The 16,296-nt window shown below is 43.5% G+C and overlaps 1 protein-coding gene across 8 annotated transcripts in view; it reads left to right on the plus strand.

Annotated features, from left to right (window-relative positions):
- Positions 1–16,296, plus strand: part of LOC133155021 (kinase suppressor of Ras 1-like) — a 94,590-nt gene that overhangs the window by 73,775 nt on the left and 4,519 nt on the right. For 6 of the 8 annotated variants that reach the window (XM_061279951.1, XM_061279950.1, XM_061279953.1 and 3 more), the window contains 3 exons: positions 13,463–13,596; positions 13,671–13,802; positions 16,108–16,243. In XM_061279951.1, coding sequence (XP_061135935.1) covers positions 13,463–13,596; positions 13,671–13,802; positions 16,108–16,243 — 402 coding nt within the window. The remainder of the gene's footprint in view (positions 1–13,462; positions 13,597–13,670; positions 13,803–16,107; positions 16,244–16,296) is intronic. The other 2 variants (XM_061279952.1, XM_061279955.1) reach the window with 2 other exon arrangements.

Below are 16,296 nucleotides of genomic sequence, written 5' to 3' on the forward strand. Positions count from 1 at the left end.
CGTGCGGACATGTGAAAAAGGCGGCTCTGTATGGGAGAGAAGTTGAAGAGGAATAGAAACACCCTTGGAAAGCAAAACTTTCCTCTCGTCGTGACTCGGAGCCGCAACAAATGTTTCAGATTTGTGTAGGGTACAGCAAACGAGCAGGTGATCGAGCAAGCGTCTGATACGAGAGCATTGCGTTCGTCTGGAGCGTGTTTGAAGTGAACAGCAGAAACAAAAGAAACAAGGCAAAGTGTTGTGAAATAAAATATTACCTGTAATACGCATTTTGTTATTTACTGATTGTATTAAACTATCACATTCATTGTCAGTCAAGAAGAGAAGAGGACTATTCACATCGGATCTATAGTGCGCATGCGCAGTGATACTGCCTCCGTATGACGTCCAGTTCGCGATGGAGATTAAAAACCAAACAATATTTGACAATAACACAGGTTTCTGTTCCTGTCTTTGGTAATGTCACCCTGTCTTTTTGTTCCACGTCTTTGTCGGTCAGTCCTGTTGTTGGTTTTGTTAGAGAGTTATATTAGTTTACCAAGTCTGTGTTTTGAGTTCCTCCAATGAACCCTGGTCCAAGCTGCACTTGGTCGCCCTGCTCCTTTCCACACTCCATCCGTAACAAGATTTTCTTCAAAAATTGTTGTACCATGATTTTCTCACAAAAAAAAATAATAATAATAATAAAAAAAAAAAATAATTAAAATTGTACCCATGTATAATGCGCACCCCAGATTTTAGGACAATAAATAGATTTTGCGCATTATACATGGAAAAAAACGGTATTTCATTCATTATGATGTAAACACTGAAACATTCCCTCAAAGCGTGGAAATCAATTTTTGAATGAATTCTTATCCTAAAAATATTTTATTAGCAACTTCTTGACTGTATGGCACAACTGTGGATGGATGGTGAGGTCACATATGGGTGAAAGGTGGTCTCCAATTGCCCACATTACATGCACAGTCAGTTACATCATCTGCAATTTCTGCTTCTACAATGTCAAAGACTGTGTGAGGGCTGATTTTAAAGATTAGTCTGGTGCTGTATGTCAATTTGGTAATTTTTGTTGCCAAAATTAAATTTGTTTTTTGGGGTTAGTTAGTGTTCAAATAAGCTAGAAATATTGGGTTTCAATTTTCTCACCCATTTTATGTCAGTGATTACGGGCGGATCAAGGCCGCTTGAGCAGTCCAAATTGCCCGTAGGTGTGAGTGCGGAAGGTTGTTTGTCTCTATGTGCCCTGCGATTGGCTGGCAACCAGTTCAGGTGTCCCGCGCCTACTGCCTGATGACGGCTGGGACAGGCTCCGGCACGCCCGCGACACCCATGGGGACAAGCAGTACAGATAATAAATTGATGGAAATGTTTTAATTTTGACACATTGACACAGGAAGGAGTCACGCGTGAATGCAACGAAGATGTGCAGCAAGATGGCTTGCCTCCATTTGTAAACATGCACCCTAGAGTCCAACATATTAATTTTATTCTTAGTTACAAATGAGACCAGAGAGGTAGAAGGTACAAAATAACATTCACATGTTAATTTGAGTAATTTCTCCGAGACCATTAACAGACTCATTAAGGGTGGATCTCTTCAATTCAGCATTCTGTATCCATCTCAACAGTCATTTGGTCTGTCTCAGATAGGCTCCAGCACGCCCGCGACTCCGGACAAGCGGTATAGAAAATGGATGGATGGAGGTCTTTGTATGCCCTTCTCCATGCCCTTCTAATACCGTAATTTTCCATGTATATAATACACCCCCATGCATAATACGCACCCTAAAATGGCATGTCGATGCTGGAAAGAATCCTGTACCCATGTATAATACGCACCCAAATTTTGACTCTTACTTACCGTTTTTTTCCGTGTATAGTGCGCAATATTTTACTAATTTATTGTCCTAAAATCTGGGGTGCGTATTATACATGGGTACAAAGAAAAAAAAAATTACATTTTTTTTTTTAAATTTTTTTTTTTTTTTTTAAATAAAGTCATGGTACAACAAAACCAACAACAGGACTGACCGACAAAGTCGTGGAACAAAAAGACAGGGTGACATTACCAAAGACAGGAACAGAATGACAGTAACACATGCAATGATCCAACGGTGAGCGAGGGGCAGACAGGACTTAAATACAAAACACGTTACATCGATTGAGGTGACACAGGAAGAGCGGGGTGACACGAACAGAAACTATGGCAACCTAGACACATAGCAAAACTGGGGACGAGACATGACAAATCTCCCCCGAAATAAAACTCACCTTTCTTCTTGTTTGTTGTCAATCGCGCATCGCATTCAGCCATCCTGCCCAACACACTTAGTAAAATTCATAATTGACGACACATCGTTTGATGCGATGGTGCAATCCTCGATGGTGTGTTATTGTCAAATATTGTTTGTTTTTTAATCTCCATCGCGGACCGGACGTCATACGGAGGCCGCCATTACAGATGCGCAGAACGGTTGCGCAAGACACGTCAGCTATATAAAGAGCGAGAGTTCAGTTCTCCACCTATTAGTTTCAATTCAAAGTCAAAGTCAAAGTCAGCTTTATTGTCAATCTCTCCACATGTCACAACACACAAAGAGACCGAAATTACGTTTTTCTCCATCCCACGGTGACGAGACACATACCACGATAGACATACGAGTACGCGACACAATATAAAAACAAGAAGGCAAAAATTCAAACAATCAATAGTAAGAGTGATGAATAAATAATAAATAAACAGATAACACAATAAATAAGAGGAGAAAAACGGAGCGAGCAAGCATAGCGCAAAAGTAAAAAACATCATAAACAAAAAGGCACAAACAATAAATAATAAGAGTAATAATAAATAATAAATAAACAGATAACACAACAAATAAGAGCCAGTGTGCATACAGACAGTACAGACAGTAAAAGTACAGGACGCTACGCAGAACGGGGGAGCGAGTTCAGGATCCTAACAGCCTGGAGTATGAAGCTGTTTGTTAACATGGAAGACAAAAATAATTAATTAATTAATTAATTAATTAGCAGTTTCAATCAGCAAATAACAAAATGCGTATTACAGGTAATATTTTATTTCACAACACTTTGCCTTGTTCCTTTCGTCTCTGCTGTTCATTTCAAACACGCTCCATACGACCGCAATGCTCTCGTATCAGACGCTCGCTCGATCACCTGCTAGTTTGCCGTCTGTCACAATGTACCCTACACAAATCCGAAACATTTGTTGCGGCTCCGAGTCACGACGAGGGGCAAGTTTTGGTTTCCAAGGGTGTTTTTATTCCTCTTCAACGTCTCTCCCATACAGAGCCGCCGTGTGCGCACGGAGCGCGGTGGTGCGTTTAGGGGCAGTCGGAGAAATCAACGCCAACAAAAAAAATGACATCCAGCCTAGTTAAGACCATACCAAAGACTTTAAAAATGGGACCCATTGCCTCCCTGCGTGTGTGACGATCTTTGGGACTTAAAAAAAAAAAAAAAAATTAAAATTTTTTTTTTTAAAAAATTCATAAAAATTGGGTGCGTATTATACATGGGTACAAGCTTTTTTCCAGCATCAGCATGCCATTGTTAGGGGTGCGTACTATACATGGGGGCGCACTATACACGGAAAAAAACGGTAAGTCCGTAAACGTAAAATTATTTCAGAAAAAAGATCATCTTTGGGAACAACCGGATGCTATTCTGCCGGTCAGTATCACTGCACATGCGCTAGCAAACTCGATAGCGAAGAAATGTTTCGGATTTGTGTAGGGTACATTGTGACAGCAAACGAGCAGGTGATCGAGCAAGCGTCTGATACGAGAGCATTGTGTTCGTATGGAGCGTGTTTGAAGTGAACAGCAGAGAAGAAAGGAACAAGGCAAAGTGTTGTAAAATAAAATATTACCTGTAATACGCATTTTGTTATTTGATGATTGAAACTGCTAATTAAACTGTGAATTGAAACTACCGTTTTTTTCCGTGTATAATGCGCAAAATTTGACTAATTTATTGTCCTAAAATCTGGGGTGCGCATGGGTACAATTTAATTTTTTTTTTTTTTTTTTTTAAGAAAATCATGGTACAACAAAACCAACAACAGGACTGACCGACAAAGACGTGGAACAAAAAGACAGGGTGACATTACCAAAGACAGGAACAGAAACCAAACAGACATCATGACAGTAACACATGCAATGATCCGACGGTGAGCGAGGGGCAGACAGGACTAAAATACAAAACATGTTACATTGATTGAGGTGACACAAGAAGGGAGGGGCAACGCGAACAGAAACTATGGCAATCTAGACACATAGCAAAACTGGGGACGAGACGTGACAAATCTCCCTCGAAATAAAACTTGAAATCACCTTTCTTCTTGTTTGTTGTCAATCGCGCATCGCATTCAGCCATCCTGCCCAACACACTTAGTCAGTAAAATTCATAATTGACGACACATCGTTTGATGCGATGATGAAATCCTTGATGGTGTGTTATTGTCAAATATTGTTTGTTTTTTAATCTCCATCGCGGACCGGTCGTCATACGGAGGCCGCCATTACAGATGCGCAGAACGGATGCGCAAGACACGTCAGCTATATAAAGAGCGAGAGTTGTTTTCTTCCTATTAGTTTCAATTCACAGTTTAATTAGCAGTTTCAATCAGCAAATAACAAAATGCGTATTACAGGTAATATTTTATTTCACAACACTTTGCCTTGTTCCTTTCGTCTCTGCTGTTCACTTCAAACACGCTCCATACGACCGCAATGCTCTCGTACCAGACGCTTGCTCGATCACCTGCTCGTTTGCTGTCACAATGTACCCTACACAAATCAAATCCGAAACATTTGTTGCGGCTCCGAGTCACGACGAGGGGCAAGTTTTAGTTTCCAAGGGTGTTTTTTTTCCTCTTCAACGTCTCTCCCATACAGAGCCGCCTTTTTCACATCGGCACTGATCGCGGTGGTGCCTTTACGGGCAGTCGGAGAAATCAACGCCAACAAAAAAAATTACATCCAGCCTAGTTAAGACCATACCAAAGACTATAAAAATGGGACCCATTGCCTCCCTGCGTGTGTGACGATCATTGGGACTTAAAAAAATAAATAAAATAAAAAAATTAAAAAAATAATGGGTACATGGGTACAGGCTTTTTTCCAGCATCAACATGCCATTTTTAGGGTGCGTATTATACATGGGGGCGCATTATACACTGAAAAAAACGGTAATAGGTAGAGAACTGAACTCTCGCTCTTTATATACTAGCTGACCTGTCTTGCGCATCCGTTCTGCGCATACTGTCATGGCGGCATCCGTATGGTATCCGGTCTGCGATGGAGATTAAAAAACAAACAATATTTGACAATAACACACCATCAAAGATTGCACCATCGCATCAAACGATGTGTCGTCAATTATGAATTTTACTGACTGAGTGTGTTGGGCAGGACGGCTGAATGCGATGCACGATTGACAACAAACAAGAAGAAAGGTGATTTCTAGTTTTATTTCGAGGGAGATTTTCTTCAAAAATTGTTGTACCCATGCATAATGCGCACCCCAGATTTCAGGACAATAAATTACCGTATTTTCCGGACTATAAGGCGCACCCAAAAACCTCAAATTTTCTCAAAAGCCGACAGTGCGCCTTATAGTCCGGTGCGCCTTATATATGGACCAAATGGAGAATGATGGATGGATGGAACTTTAACTTTTAAAGTTTACTGATCTATCTGACTGTTTTTGTTTTGTACTTATTAAAGTAAGCTTTACATGTTTATTTTGTGTGTTGTGTGATATTAACATTATTGATATATTGTTATTGTTTTCACCATTTCAAGTTATTAAATTGTGATTGCATTAATGGTAAGCCTTATAGTCCGGTGCGCTTTATATATGGACAAAGTTTTAAAATGGGCCATTCATTGACGGTGCGCCTTATAGTCCAGTGCGCCTTATAGTCCGGAAAAAACGGTAGTTAAATTTTGCGCATTATGCATGGAAAATCACGCTAATAATAATAATTCATTAAATTTGTATAGTGCTTTTCAAAGACCCAAAGACGCTTACAGGGAAGCAAGGCGAGGACGTACGGGGGTGGGGGCGGCAGTGGGGGGAGGCACAATAGGATAAAGTTAGGAAAAGGACACCAGTTATGGGTATGAGAGTTCATAGGCTTGAGAAAAGAGGTACGTTTTTAGACGGGACTTAAATATAGGGAGTGAGGGCGAGTCGCAGACAGATTGAGGGAGAGAGTTCCAGAGACGGGGTGCTGTGCAGGAGAAAGCTCTGTCGCTGAAGGATTTGAGTTTGGATTTTGGGACTGTCATCCGTGAAGTAGTGGAAGATCGGAGGGGACGGGTGGGGCGGTAGGGGATAAGGAAGTCGGATAGATAAGGGGGAGCCAGGTGGTGAAGGGCTTTGAAGGTGACGAAGGAGTATCTTGAAGACGATACGCTGCTTGATGGGGAGCCAGTGAAGAGAGTGGAGAATGGGAGTGATGTGTTCGCAATACCGGGTGTGGGTAAGGAGGCGGGCAGCAGAGTAGTAGACTAGTTGAAGTCTATGGAGTGAGTGACCAATGATGCCAGTGAGAAGGGAGTTGCAGTAGTCAAGCCGGGATGAGATAAAGGCATGTATGAGGGATTCAGCGGCAGGGAGAGAGAGGCAGTGTCGGATTTTGGCGATGCGGCGGAGGTGGAAGTAGGAGGTCTTGACAACTGAGCTAACATGAGGGTGGAAGGACAGTGTAGCGTCGAAGATAACGCCGAGGTTGCGTGCCAGAGGGGAGGGAGTGATGGTTGAGGAGTCAATGGTGAGTGAGATGGGTCCAGTTTTATTGAGGGAGGATTTAGTGCCTATGAGGAGGAGCTCTCTTTTGTCATTGTTGAGTTTGAGGAAGTTGTGGGTCAGCCATGTTTTTATTGTAGAGATGCAGGTTTCAAGGTGGGTGAGTGGAGGGTTTCGGGTGGGTGCGGTGCGTATGTAGATCTGGGTGTCATCAGCGTAACAGTGGAAGTCCAGATTGAGTTTGCGGATGACATAACCAAGGGGGAAGAGGTAGCAGATGAATAGGAGGGGGCCAAGAACTGAGCCTTGGGAGACCTCCTGTGTGGGGAGAGGATGGATGTGTGGCCGGAGAGAGAGACAAACTGGTTCCTGTTGATGAAATAAGAGGTGAGCCAGTCGAGTGCAGTGCCCTCAACACCTAGTTGGTGCAGCCTTTGAGGAAGGATGGAGTGTTTCACAATATCAAAGGCTGCGCTAAGGTCGAGCAGTTTCAGGGTATTGAGGGCACCGGAGTCTGCAGAAATGAGGAGATCATTGGTGACTTTAACAAGAGCGGTTTCGGTGCTGTGAAGTGGGCGGAATCCGGACTGGAAGGGTTCATAGAGGTTGTTGGACTGGAGATGGGTGTGGAGTTGGGCGGAGACAATGCGTTCGAGGGTTTTGGAAAGGAATGAAAGGTTGGAGATGGGACGGTAGTTGGAGAGGTTGACTGGGTCCAGGGTAGGCTTTTTGAGGATGGGGGTGATGACGGCAAGCTTAAAGATAGTGGGAAAGTGGCCAAGGAATAGAGACAGGGTGCTGCAGGGACAATAATTTTCCGCGGATCCGCGGATATCCGTGTTTTTTCCGTCTAAAGCAGCGGTCACCAAACTACGGCCCGCGGGCCGGATACGGCCCACGGGACCGTTTAATCCGGCCCGCCAACCCTGAACAAGTGCGTGTACGTACTCAGTAGTACGGACATGGCGCACTCGCGCTCTATTTGTATCAGTCCCGAATTTAGAGCGTGGGCTGTGACGACAGCATTCTTGTAATTCGCGCGCTGAGCTTTCAGATACAGTTTTACGCTAAAGCCACCCACAAACCTTCCCCTGGAATGCTTCAATTAAAATGAGTCGCCCAAGGAAAAGCAAGGTGGACACAGTGCTGAGCGTTTAAAAGAGAGTGGCCAATTTGGCTCGACGTACGCGACGTGACGTTCAGGCACATGAACGTCAACATCAACCCGTCACAGATCGAGGTAAACGGACCAACACCTCGGATCTCGCCTAAGAATTGCCACAACAAATTTTACTCCAGACTATGACGCACTAGCAAACTTTAAAAAAAAGACAGCGGTGTCTACAAGCCTACTGGAACCTACAAAAGGATTATAAGGAAGGAACACAAGAACTTTAAGAGACTGCTCATATATGTCAGAGAGATTCTGCTCTGACAACTGAGCTGAACTTTTATCTATTAAGATTGTGCATGGCACAACAGAAAGTTAATGTTCCATGTTTTTTTTTCTATGAAGAACCCAGAGAGAGTTATTTAGTTATTATTTATTTCCTGTTTTTTCTGTAAAGAACTCAGAGAGGGTTATTTAGCTATTATTTATTTCATTAATAGTGTTATTATTTGTTTCCTGACTTTTTTTCTGTAAAGAACCTGGAAAGGGTAATTAAATAACCGTTATTTGGTTATGTGTGGCTTTCTGGAAAACAATAAATTTTTTAAGCTCCCCTACGATCGTCACACTTTTTCTGTTACAAACTGAGAAGGGAAAGGTTATGTGGCCCTCACAGGAAAAAGTTTGGGGACCCCTGGTCTAAAGCATAGGTGTCAAACTCAAGGCCCGGGGGCCAGATGCGGCCCACCATATAATTTTATGTGGCCCGCAAAGATAGATTTCGCATCAACTTTGTGTCATTACTAAAAATACAAATTGTCTTCACATTTAAAAAAAAAAAAAAGAGAGAACGATATTACTTGCAATTCGTCTTTTTAAAATATTTGAACAATTTTTATTAGTCTCTGATTTCAAAATTAGTTCTTCATCACTTTGTTTTGTAGCCTATATAGAAGACGTTGACTATCATAATGGCCCTCCAAGGGAAACTATGACTACTAGGGGTGTAAATCGCGGGTTTTGTCACGATACGATATCATATTGATACAAAGAACTACGATACGATATTTGCCGATATCTTAAAGCCTGCTGCGATTCATTCACGATATATCGCGATATAGTGCTCTACGATCGATATATACATATTTTTTTTAAATAAAAAATATAGAACAATATCCTGATTTATAACAATTCATACGCAAAATCAACAAGGTACTGCAAACTCTTTATTTGGGAAATTACAGGAGTATTGTAGTATACAAAGTGCTTATTTTAACACTGAACTTTGATGTCGTGTTTTTTCTTTAAATGTGCGGCGAGATTTGTCCTCCCTGAATATTTGATCACCGCATGGCAGGATTTACAAACTGCACGTGTCTTGTCCGTTGAGCCATCTTTTCTTTGGAATCCAAAGTGCTTCCAAACAAATGACTTGAAGCCTAAAGGGGAGCAAATTTCCTCGTCTTTTTGGACACTAGCCATAGCACCAGCCCAGGAGCCGCGTACTAGTTGTCGACTCCCCTTTCACGTGCCTGCTCTGCTCACAACGCAACGCCGCGGCGCGCACTGCTCCCGGAAAGAGGAAGCAAGCAACAATGAACTGGATTTCAAAATAAAGTCGCGTCTAATGTCTGAGTGACCCCTGCTTTAGACGGAAAAACACGGATATCCGCGGATCCGCGGAAAATTATTGTCCCTGCACCACCCTTTTTAATCAGTCTCTATTCCTTGGCCACTTTCCCACTGTCCGTTTAGCATCGATGCCAATAAATCGTAGAGCATTATATCGATTAATCGATGTGTATCGATGAATCGTTACACCCCTAATGACTACGATGCAGCCTGTGCCAAAAATTTGTTTGACACCCCTGGTCTAAAGTATAATTTTCGTGGATCGTGTAAATCTGTTGAGAGAATTTTTTTTCTTTATATATGGGGGGGGGGTAGCGGCCGGCCAGCTGGCCTGGCAACGTTAGCCTCGGCGACTCCCAAGCATTTGACGGCATCTTTAGGCACATCTCAAGGCAAAATTAGTTGAGCTGTGAGTACGGAAATCGGCTTGCCTCCGTAAACCTAACTCACTGGCAGCAGTGATGCCTTATTTTCGGCAGCATTTCCACTTGTTAACCGAACTAACGCGGTGAACTAAGTGTTTTTACACCGCCACAATGTGAATTTGCGATTGGGTTTTCATCACTTGTAGACGGGTTATTTAGTTAGATAGAGCTAGGGCCTACTCAGCAAACGTTTTCGCCAGCATGGCGCAGGTTTTGGAGAAAAAGACAAGGATTGTGCCAAAAAATTAGACAGGTCGAACGGGATCAAGAACTGCTTCAGATGGGCATGGCTCGAGAGCAGCGTCATCGTACAACTCGGAACACAGTCCGTAACATTGTGCCTGACGGAACATATCCGTAAAGTAGATGTCCTGGGGAAGGTTTTGTGTATTCTCTGTCAAGATATGATCAGCTATGGAGGTCGCGGCACGAGGAACATTAAGGAGCACATCGAAACAAAAAAACACAAAGATACGTTTTTACTTTTACAAGCAGGGGGGTTTAGAAAGTAACATGATGTTACATGTAAGCTAATGTTAGGCTATTGGCATGATCCCCCGCAGACCCCCTGCTACTTTTCAGTGGTTTTTCACATTTGCCATTCTCGTCCCTGGTGGTGAGGTGAGGGAGGAGGACAGGGAGGCAGGCCTTAGTTAGGGTCGTTGGAAGGGGGTTGAGAGAGCAGGTGGTTGTCTTAGATGCGGTGATGATGTCCAGGATGGTGGAGGAGTCGACAAGGGAGAAGGCAGTGAGAGAGCGGAAAGGCGGGAGGTCAGGAGGGGGGGGGGGGGGCAGGAGAGCAGGGGAGGTGGGGGAAGAGGAGTTATTGATTCTGGCGGTCAGAGAACTGTTGATTTGGGCGATTTTGTTGTTAAAGTTGACAAGGAAAGAGTTACAGAGGGCGAGGAGGGTTGGTTGGTGGCTGGTGGCTGAAGAAATTTGTTGACGGTGGAGAACAGGATGCTGGGGTTCCGGTTGTGATGTTAATGAGGGATGAGAAGTAAGCGGATTTGGCAGCAAGAAGAACATCACAGTAAGAGGAGATGTGTTGTTTGAAGGCTTCAGCGTGGACAGTGAGACGAGTTATTTTGTAGAGGCGTTCAAGTTGACAGCCAGTTTGTTTCATGGAACGGAGTTCTGGGGTGTACCAGGGGGCAGAGTTGGTGAATGAGACAGAGGAAGTTTTCCAGGAGGCTAGGGAGTCAAGGGAGTCAGAAAGGATGTTGTTGGGCATGATGGCGAGGTAATCAAGGTAGGAGGAGGTGGGGTCAGAGGGAAGGGCAGAGGATATGAGCCGGCAGAGTGTGAGTGGGTTTACTGTCTTGATGTTGCGGTAGAAGAGGGTGCGTTTTGTAAGATTATGAGGCGAGGGTAGAGGGGCGGAGAAGAAGATGCAGAGATGATCCAACAGTGGGAGGACAGGGGTTGGATGCGAGTGGAAAGGAGGAGCAAACTAATATATCCAGGGTGTGGCCTTTAGTGTGGGTGGGGAAGTTGATATGCTGGGTAAGATGGAAGCAGTCCAGAACAGAGATGAAGTCATACGTCAGTGGGGCAGTTGGCTGGTCGATGTGGATGTTGAAGTCACCGGTGAGTAGGAGGCGGGAGGAGACTGAGGATACGATGGTGAGGAGTTCAGAGAGTTCAGAAAGAAAAGACGGATGTAACTTTGGGGGACGGTAGATGAGAACAGCAGTAGTAAAATTGGGGAGGGAAAAAGCGAGATATTCAAAGGATGAAATAGATGGGATTTTTAGGTTCAGTTCAGTGATGGGTAGGGACTGCTTATGGAGGACAGCAATGCCACCCCCTCGCCCAGAGATGCGGGGTTTGGTGATGTAGCTGTAGTTGGACGTAGTTGCTTGAGAGCAAAAAAATCCAGGGGCTGTTGCCATGTTTCACAGAGAAGGTGCAGATCCAAGTTATTGTCCAGTAGTAATTAAAAAATAACAGGTGATTTGTTGGAGAGGGAGCGACAGTTCAGCAGTGCAAAGGAGATGGATGGAGGAGCGGGGGGGGGGGGGGGGGGAGGTAGTCCAGAAAGAGGGGATGGGTGAGCCATCAAGGAAATGTCTGTTTAAAGATAGTCCAGAGCTATGGATGTCGCGGCGGCGGCAAAGGATCCCAGCCTTGCTGGCAGCTGAAGCAACATGGTGGCTATTGTTGAGGCGATGAAGATCAGCAGCAGTGTATATGAATGAGCGAGAAGTTGGTGAAATAGGAGTAGTAGAAGTGATAGTCCATGGAAGAGATGAGACGTGACAGAAGCTGAGAAAAATCCAGGCGGGTGGTGATGTTGGTGCAGTGGGTGGTGTTGGTCGATCTGTACCCGCAAAAACGGCAAGACCCAGTGTGCCATGGCGGCACACAGCCAAGCCACGGCCGGCAAGCTTGCAGCGAGCGGGATCTCCCACCGAAGATGCCGGCCGGGTGGTCGGAGAGCTGGGGCAAAGCTGTGGCCAAGTCCAGAGCAAGCAGCCTCAGAGCCGGGAGGCAGAAGGGTCCAGTGGTGGTTTGGCTATCTGGCTAACGTAGCTCGAAGCCCGAGGGAGCGGGAACAGAAAGGTGCAAGTGGAGCTGCGGAGATGCGCGGGGACGGGAGACAAAACAAGGAAAATAAAAGAAGGGACGGCACACTTAAAACGGGAAACGCAAAACAAATAGCGGACAAACAAGTAGCGGACACACGAAGTTCGGTGTGGTGCAATATGGGTCTGAAATTCTGTGCTTACAGAATTTGCAGGTTGCTTCATATTTGCTAACGGCAGTTCTGGATGGTCAAGTCTGAGTCACCAAAAATGTGTACCGTTTTTTTCCATGTATAATGCGCCCCCATGTATAATACGCACCCTAAAAATGGCATGTTGATGCTGGAAAGAAGCCTGTACCCATGTATAATGTGCACCCAAATTTTGACTCCTACTTAAGTCCGTAAACGTAAAATTATTTCAGAAAAAAGATCATCTTTGGGAACAACCGGATGTTATTCTGCCTGTCAGTATCACTACGCATGCGCTAGCAAACTCGATAGCGAAGAAATGTTTCGGATTTGTGTAGGGTACATTGTGACAGCAAACGAGCAGGTGATCGAGCAAGCGTCTGATACAAGAGCATTGTGTTCGTATGGAGCGTGTTTGAAGTGAACAGCAGAGAAGAAAGCGCATCTGTAATGGCGGCCTCCGTATCATATTCGGATAAAAAAGAAAAAAAAACCTTTTTTTTTTGTACCCATGTATAATGCGCACCCCAGATTTTAGAACAATAAATTAGTTAAATTTTGCGCATTATACATGGAAAAAAACGGTAGGTTGAAATGGATTTGCAAGTCACTGTGTTGTGGTTTTTTGTTTGTTGATGTTTTGTTTAACACAACGTCCTGCCTGAGTTCATTTGAATTTTTTAGTACATATAGTATGTACTGCTAAACAGATACCATTTCCTTACAACATGAGGCAGACTTTTGACAGTCCCAAACTGCTATGTATTATTTGCATATTTGTCTCTACCAAAGGGAATGGGCTATCTGCATGCAAAAGGCATCATTCACAAAGATCTGAAGTCCAAGAATGTTTTCTATGACTCCAACAGAGTAGTTATAACAGATTTTGGTCTGTTTGGGATGGCCGGTGTGGTAGAAGAAGGAAGGTAAGAATGCAACAGATGTCTTCAGTTTATGCTATTATTGTCTACATTGTGATTGCAATGTTTTGTGTGAATAGAAGAAAGAGTGTGTTGAAAATACCCCAAGGATGGATCAACTACCTGTCCCCAGAGATTGTTCACGTGATGAGCCCAGACGTTGCTGAGGACCAGCTGCCATTCTCGAAAGCTGCCGATGTTTATGCTTTTGGGTATTAAATGTTGTCAATTCAAAACTAATAATTACATAAAAAGCTGGCCTTATTATTATTTGAAATATTCCATATGTTCATGGTGATTATTGCTTTGTTCTAAGCCTGAAAGCAAAATAATGACTTGAGAGTAACATTACTGCACAAATGTCATCTGTTAAACTGCACAGCACGTTGCACCAGACCCACACGATTGTTGTAGGCCAGGGATGGCCAACCATTCAGAGACTAAGAGCCACATCTTTTACTGTGTCATCGCAAAGAGCCACATCATACACATGAGCACACATAAACACCCCCCACACACACACACAAACACACGCACGCGCGCACACACACACACACACACACACACACACACACTTCTGCTCCGCCAAATATAGTGTGTGACATTATTATGTCACGCACCAACATGATAATGACAAATTGACTCCTACAGTACTAAAACCACAGACCACATTTTCAACAATGAACATTGGGTGCATTGTCTCACACAGACAAACTCTCAGGTCAACAAATTCCACAAACAAAAACATAATACGTTTTTTCACTTACTATGTGTGGCGGGACAGACCATTCGTTTTAGTTTGTCGTTTTCAGGAGACAAGATTTCAATAACGTCACTGAGGCATCTTTTAACGAACTCCACTTCATTGTATGGCTTTTTAGCCCGTGCAATGTTCCAAGCCAGTTGAAACAATGCAAATGTGACAGTCTCTGAGTGCTTCGTAATTTGTTTGAAAAACTGTACCTATTTTTCTGCCTGACTTTTCAAAGTGTCCAAACTTGTGCTTGCGAAATTCAGTCCCTTTTGCAAAGTCCTTATCGATATTGGCATGAAGTGAGCTGAAGTGGCGCTGAACATTTGAAGCTTTTAAATGCGCTAATGACGTCTGACATATCAGGCAGAATGGCTTGCCATTGCGTTCAACAAAAAACAACTTTAACTCTGTTAAAAACATCCTGTGTTCATCGTCATATATACGTTTAGCTGTGCATTTTTTCCTTGCCATTTTGGCCGGGTTGGCCACCCCTGGCTTAGCGTCTTGTCAGCTTTTCTGGACCTAATGGGCCCCCGTAGTCACAGTCGCCATTCATTAAAAAGCCAGCAAAACCAATCGCTCTGCCCTATGTTCATCGTCATATACCGTTTTTTTCCGTGTATAGTGCGCCCCCATGTATAATACGCACCCTAAAAATGGCATGCTGATGCTGGAAAAAAGCCTGTACCCATGTATAATACGCACCCAATTTTTATGAATTTTTTTTTTATGAAATTTTTTTTTTCTTTTTTTTTTTTTTTTTAAGTCCCAATGATCGTCACACACGCAGGGAGGCATCGGGTCCCATTTTTATAGTCTTTGGTATGGTCTTAACTAGGCTGGCTGTAATTTTTTTGTTGGCGTTGATTTCTCCAACTGCCCATAAATGCACCACAGCGCTCCGTGGGCGCACGGGAAAGAGGCGTGCGGACGTGAAAAAGGCGGCTCTGTATGGGAGAGACGTTGAAGAGGAATAAAAACACCCTTGGAAACCAAAATTTGGTGATTTCAAGTTTCATTTCGAGGGACATTTGTCACGTCTCGTCCCCAGTTTTGCTATGTGTCTAGGTTGCCATAGTTTCTGTTCGCGTCGCCCCTCTCTTCCTGTGTCACCTCAATCGATGTAACGTGTTTTGTATTTAAGTCCTGTCTGCCCCTCGCTCACCGTCGGATCATTGCATGTGTTACTGTCATGATGTCTGTTTGCTTTCTGTTCCTGTCTTTGGTAATGTCACCCTGTCTTTTTGTTCCACGACTTTGTCGGTCAGTCCTGTTGTTGGTTTTGTTTTCTAAAAAAAAAAAAAAAAAAAAAAAAAAATGTAAAAATTTTTTGTACCCATGTATAATGCGCACCCCAGATTTTAGGACAATAAATTCGTTAAATTTTGCGCACTATACACGGAAAAAAACGGTATTCGTTTAGCTGTGCATTTTTTCCTTGCCATTTTGAGAGCGAAATTGACACTCCTCAAATAGGTTTGTCCCTCCTCCTTCGCGGGATTTCACCTCACGCGCATGCGCGTTTGACCAAACTACCATATTGAACTCAAGCGAAGCAAATACGCACGAAAAATAAACACAAAACGTAAAAGAGCCGCATGAAACCAGCCAAAGAGCCAGCCACCCCTGTTGTAGGCGTAAAAAAGAGGCCAGGACAATCCTTTTCTCATATAAATTTCTATATATTAAGCATACATGTTTTTTGGTTTAGAAGTGCAATTAATTTTATTTATTTGATTTAACTTGATATTGGCTTTTTTCAGTACAATCTGGTATGAGCTGCATGCTAGAGATTGGCCAATCACCAACCATCCCGTGGAAGCCAAAATCTGGTTAGTGGGTAGCAATGAGGGCATGAAGAGGGTGCAGACAGATGCCAACCTGGGCAAGGAAGTTATGGTAAGTCTATAGCATAAAGTAGAGCTATTACATTGTTTTAAAATACTTTTAGG

Source organism: Syngnathus typhle, linkage group LG6 (assembly GCF_033458585.1).
Source record: "Syngnathus typhle isolate RoL2023-S1 ecotype Sweden linkage group LG6, RoL_Styp_1.0, whole genome shotgun sequence".
Taxonomy (NCBI): Eukaryota; Metazoa; Chordata; class Actinopteri; order Syngnathiformes; family Syngnathidae; genus Syngnathus; species Syngnathus typhle.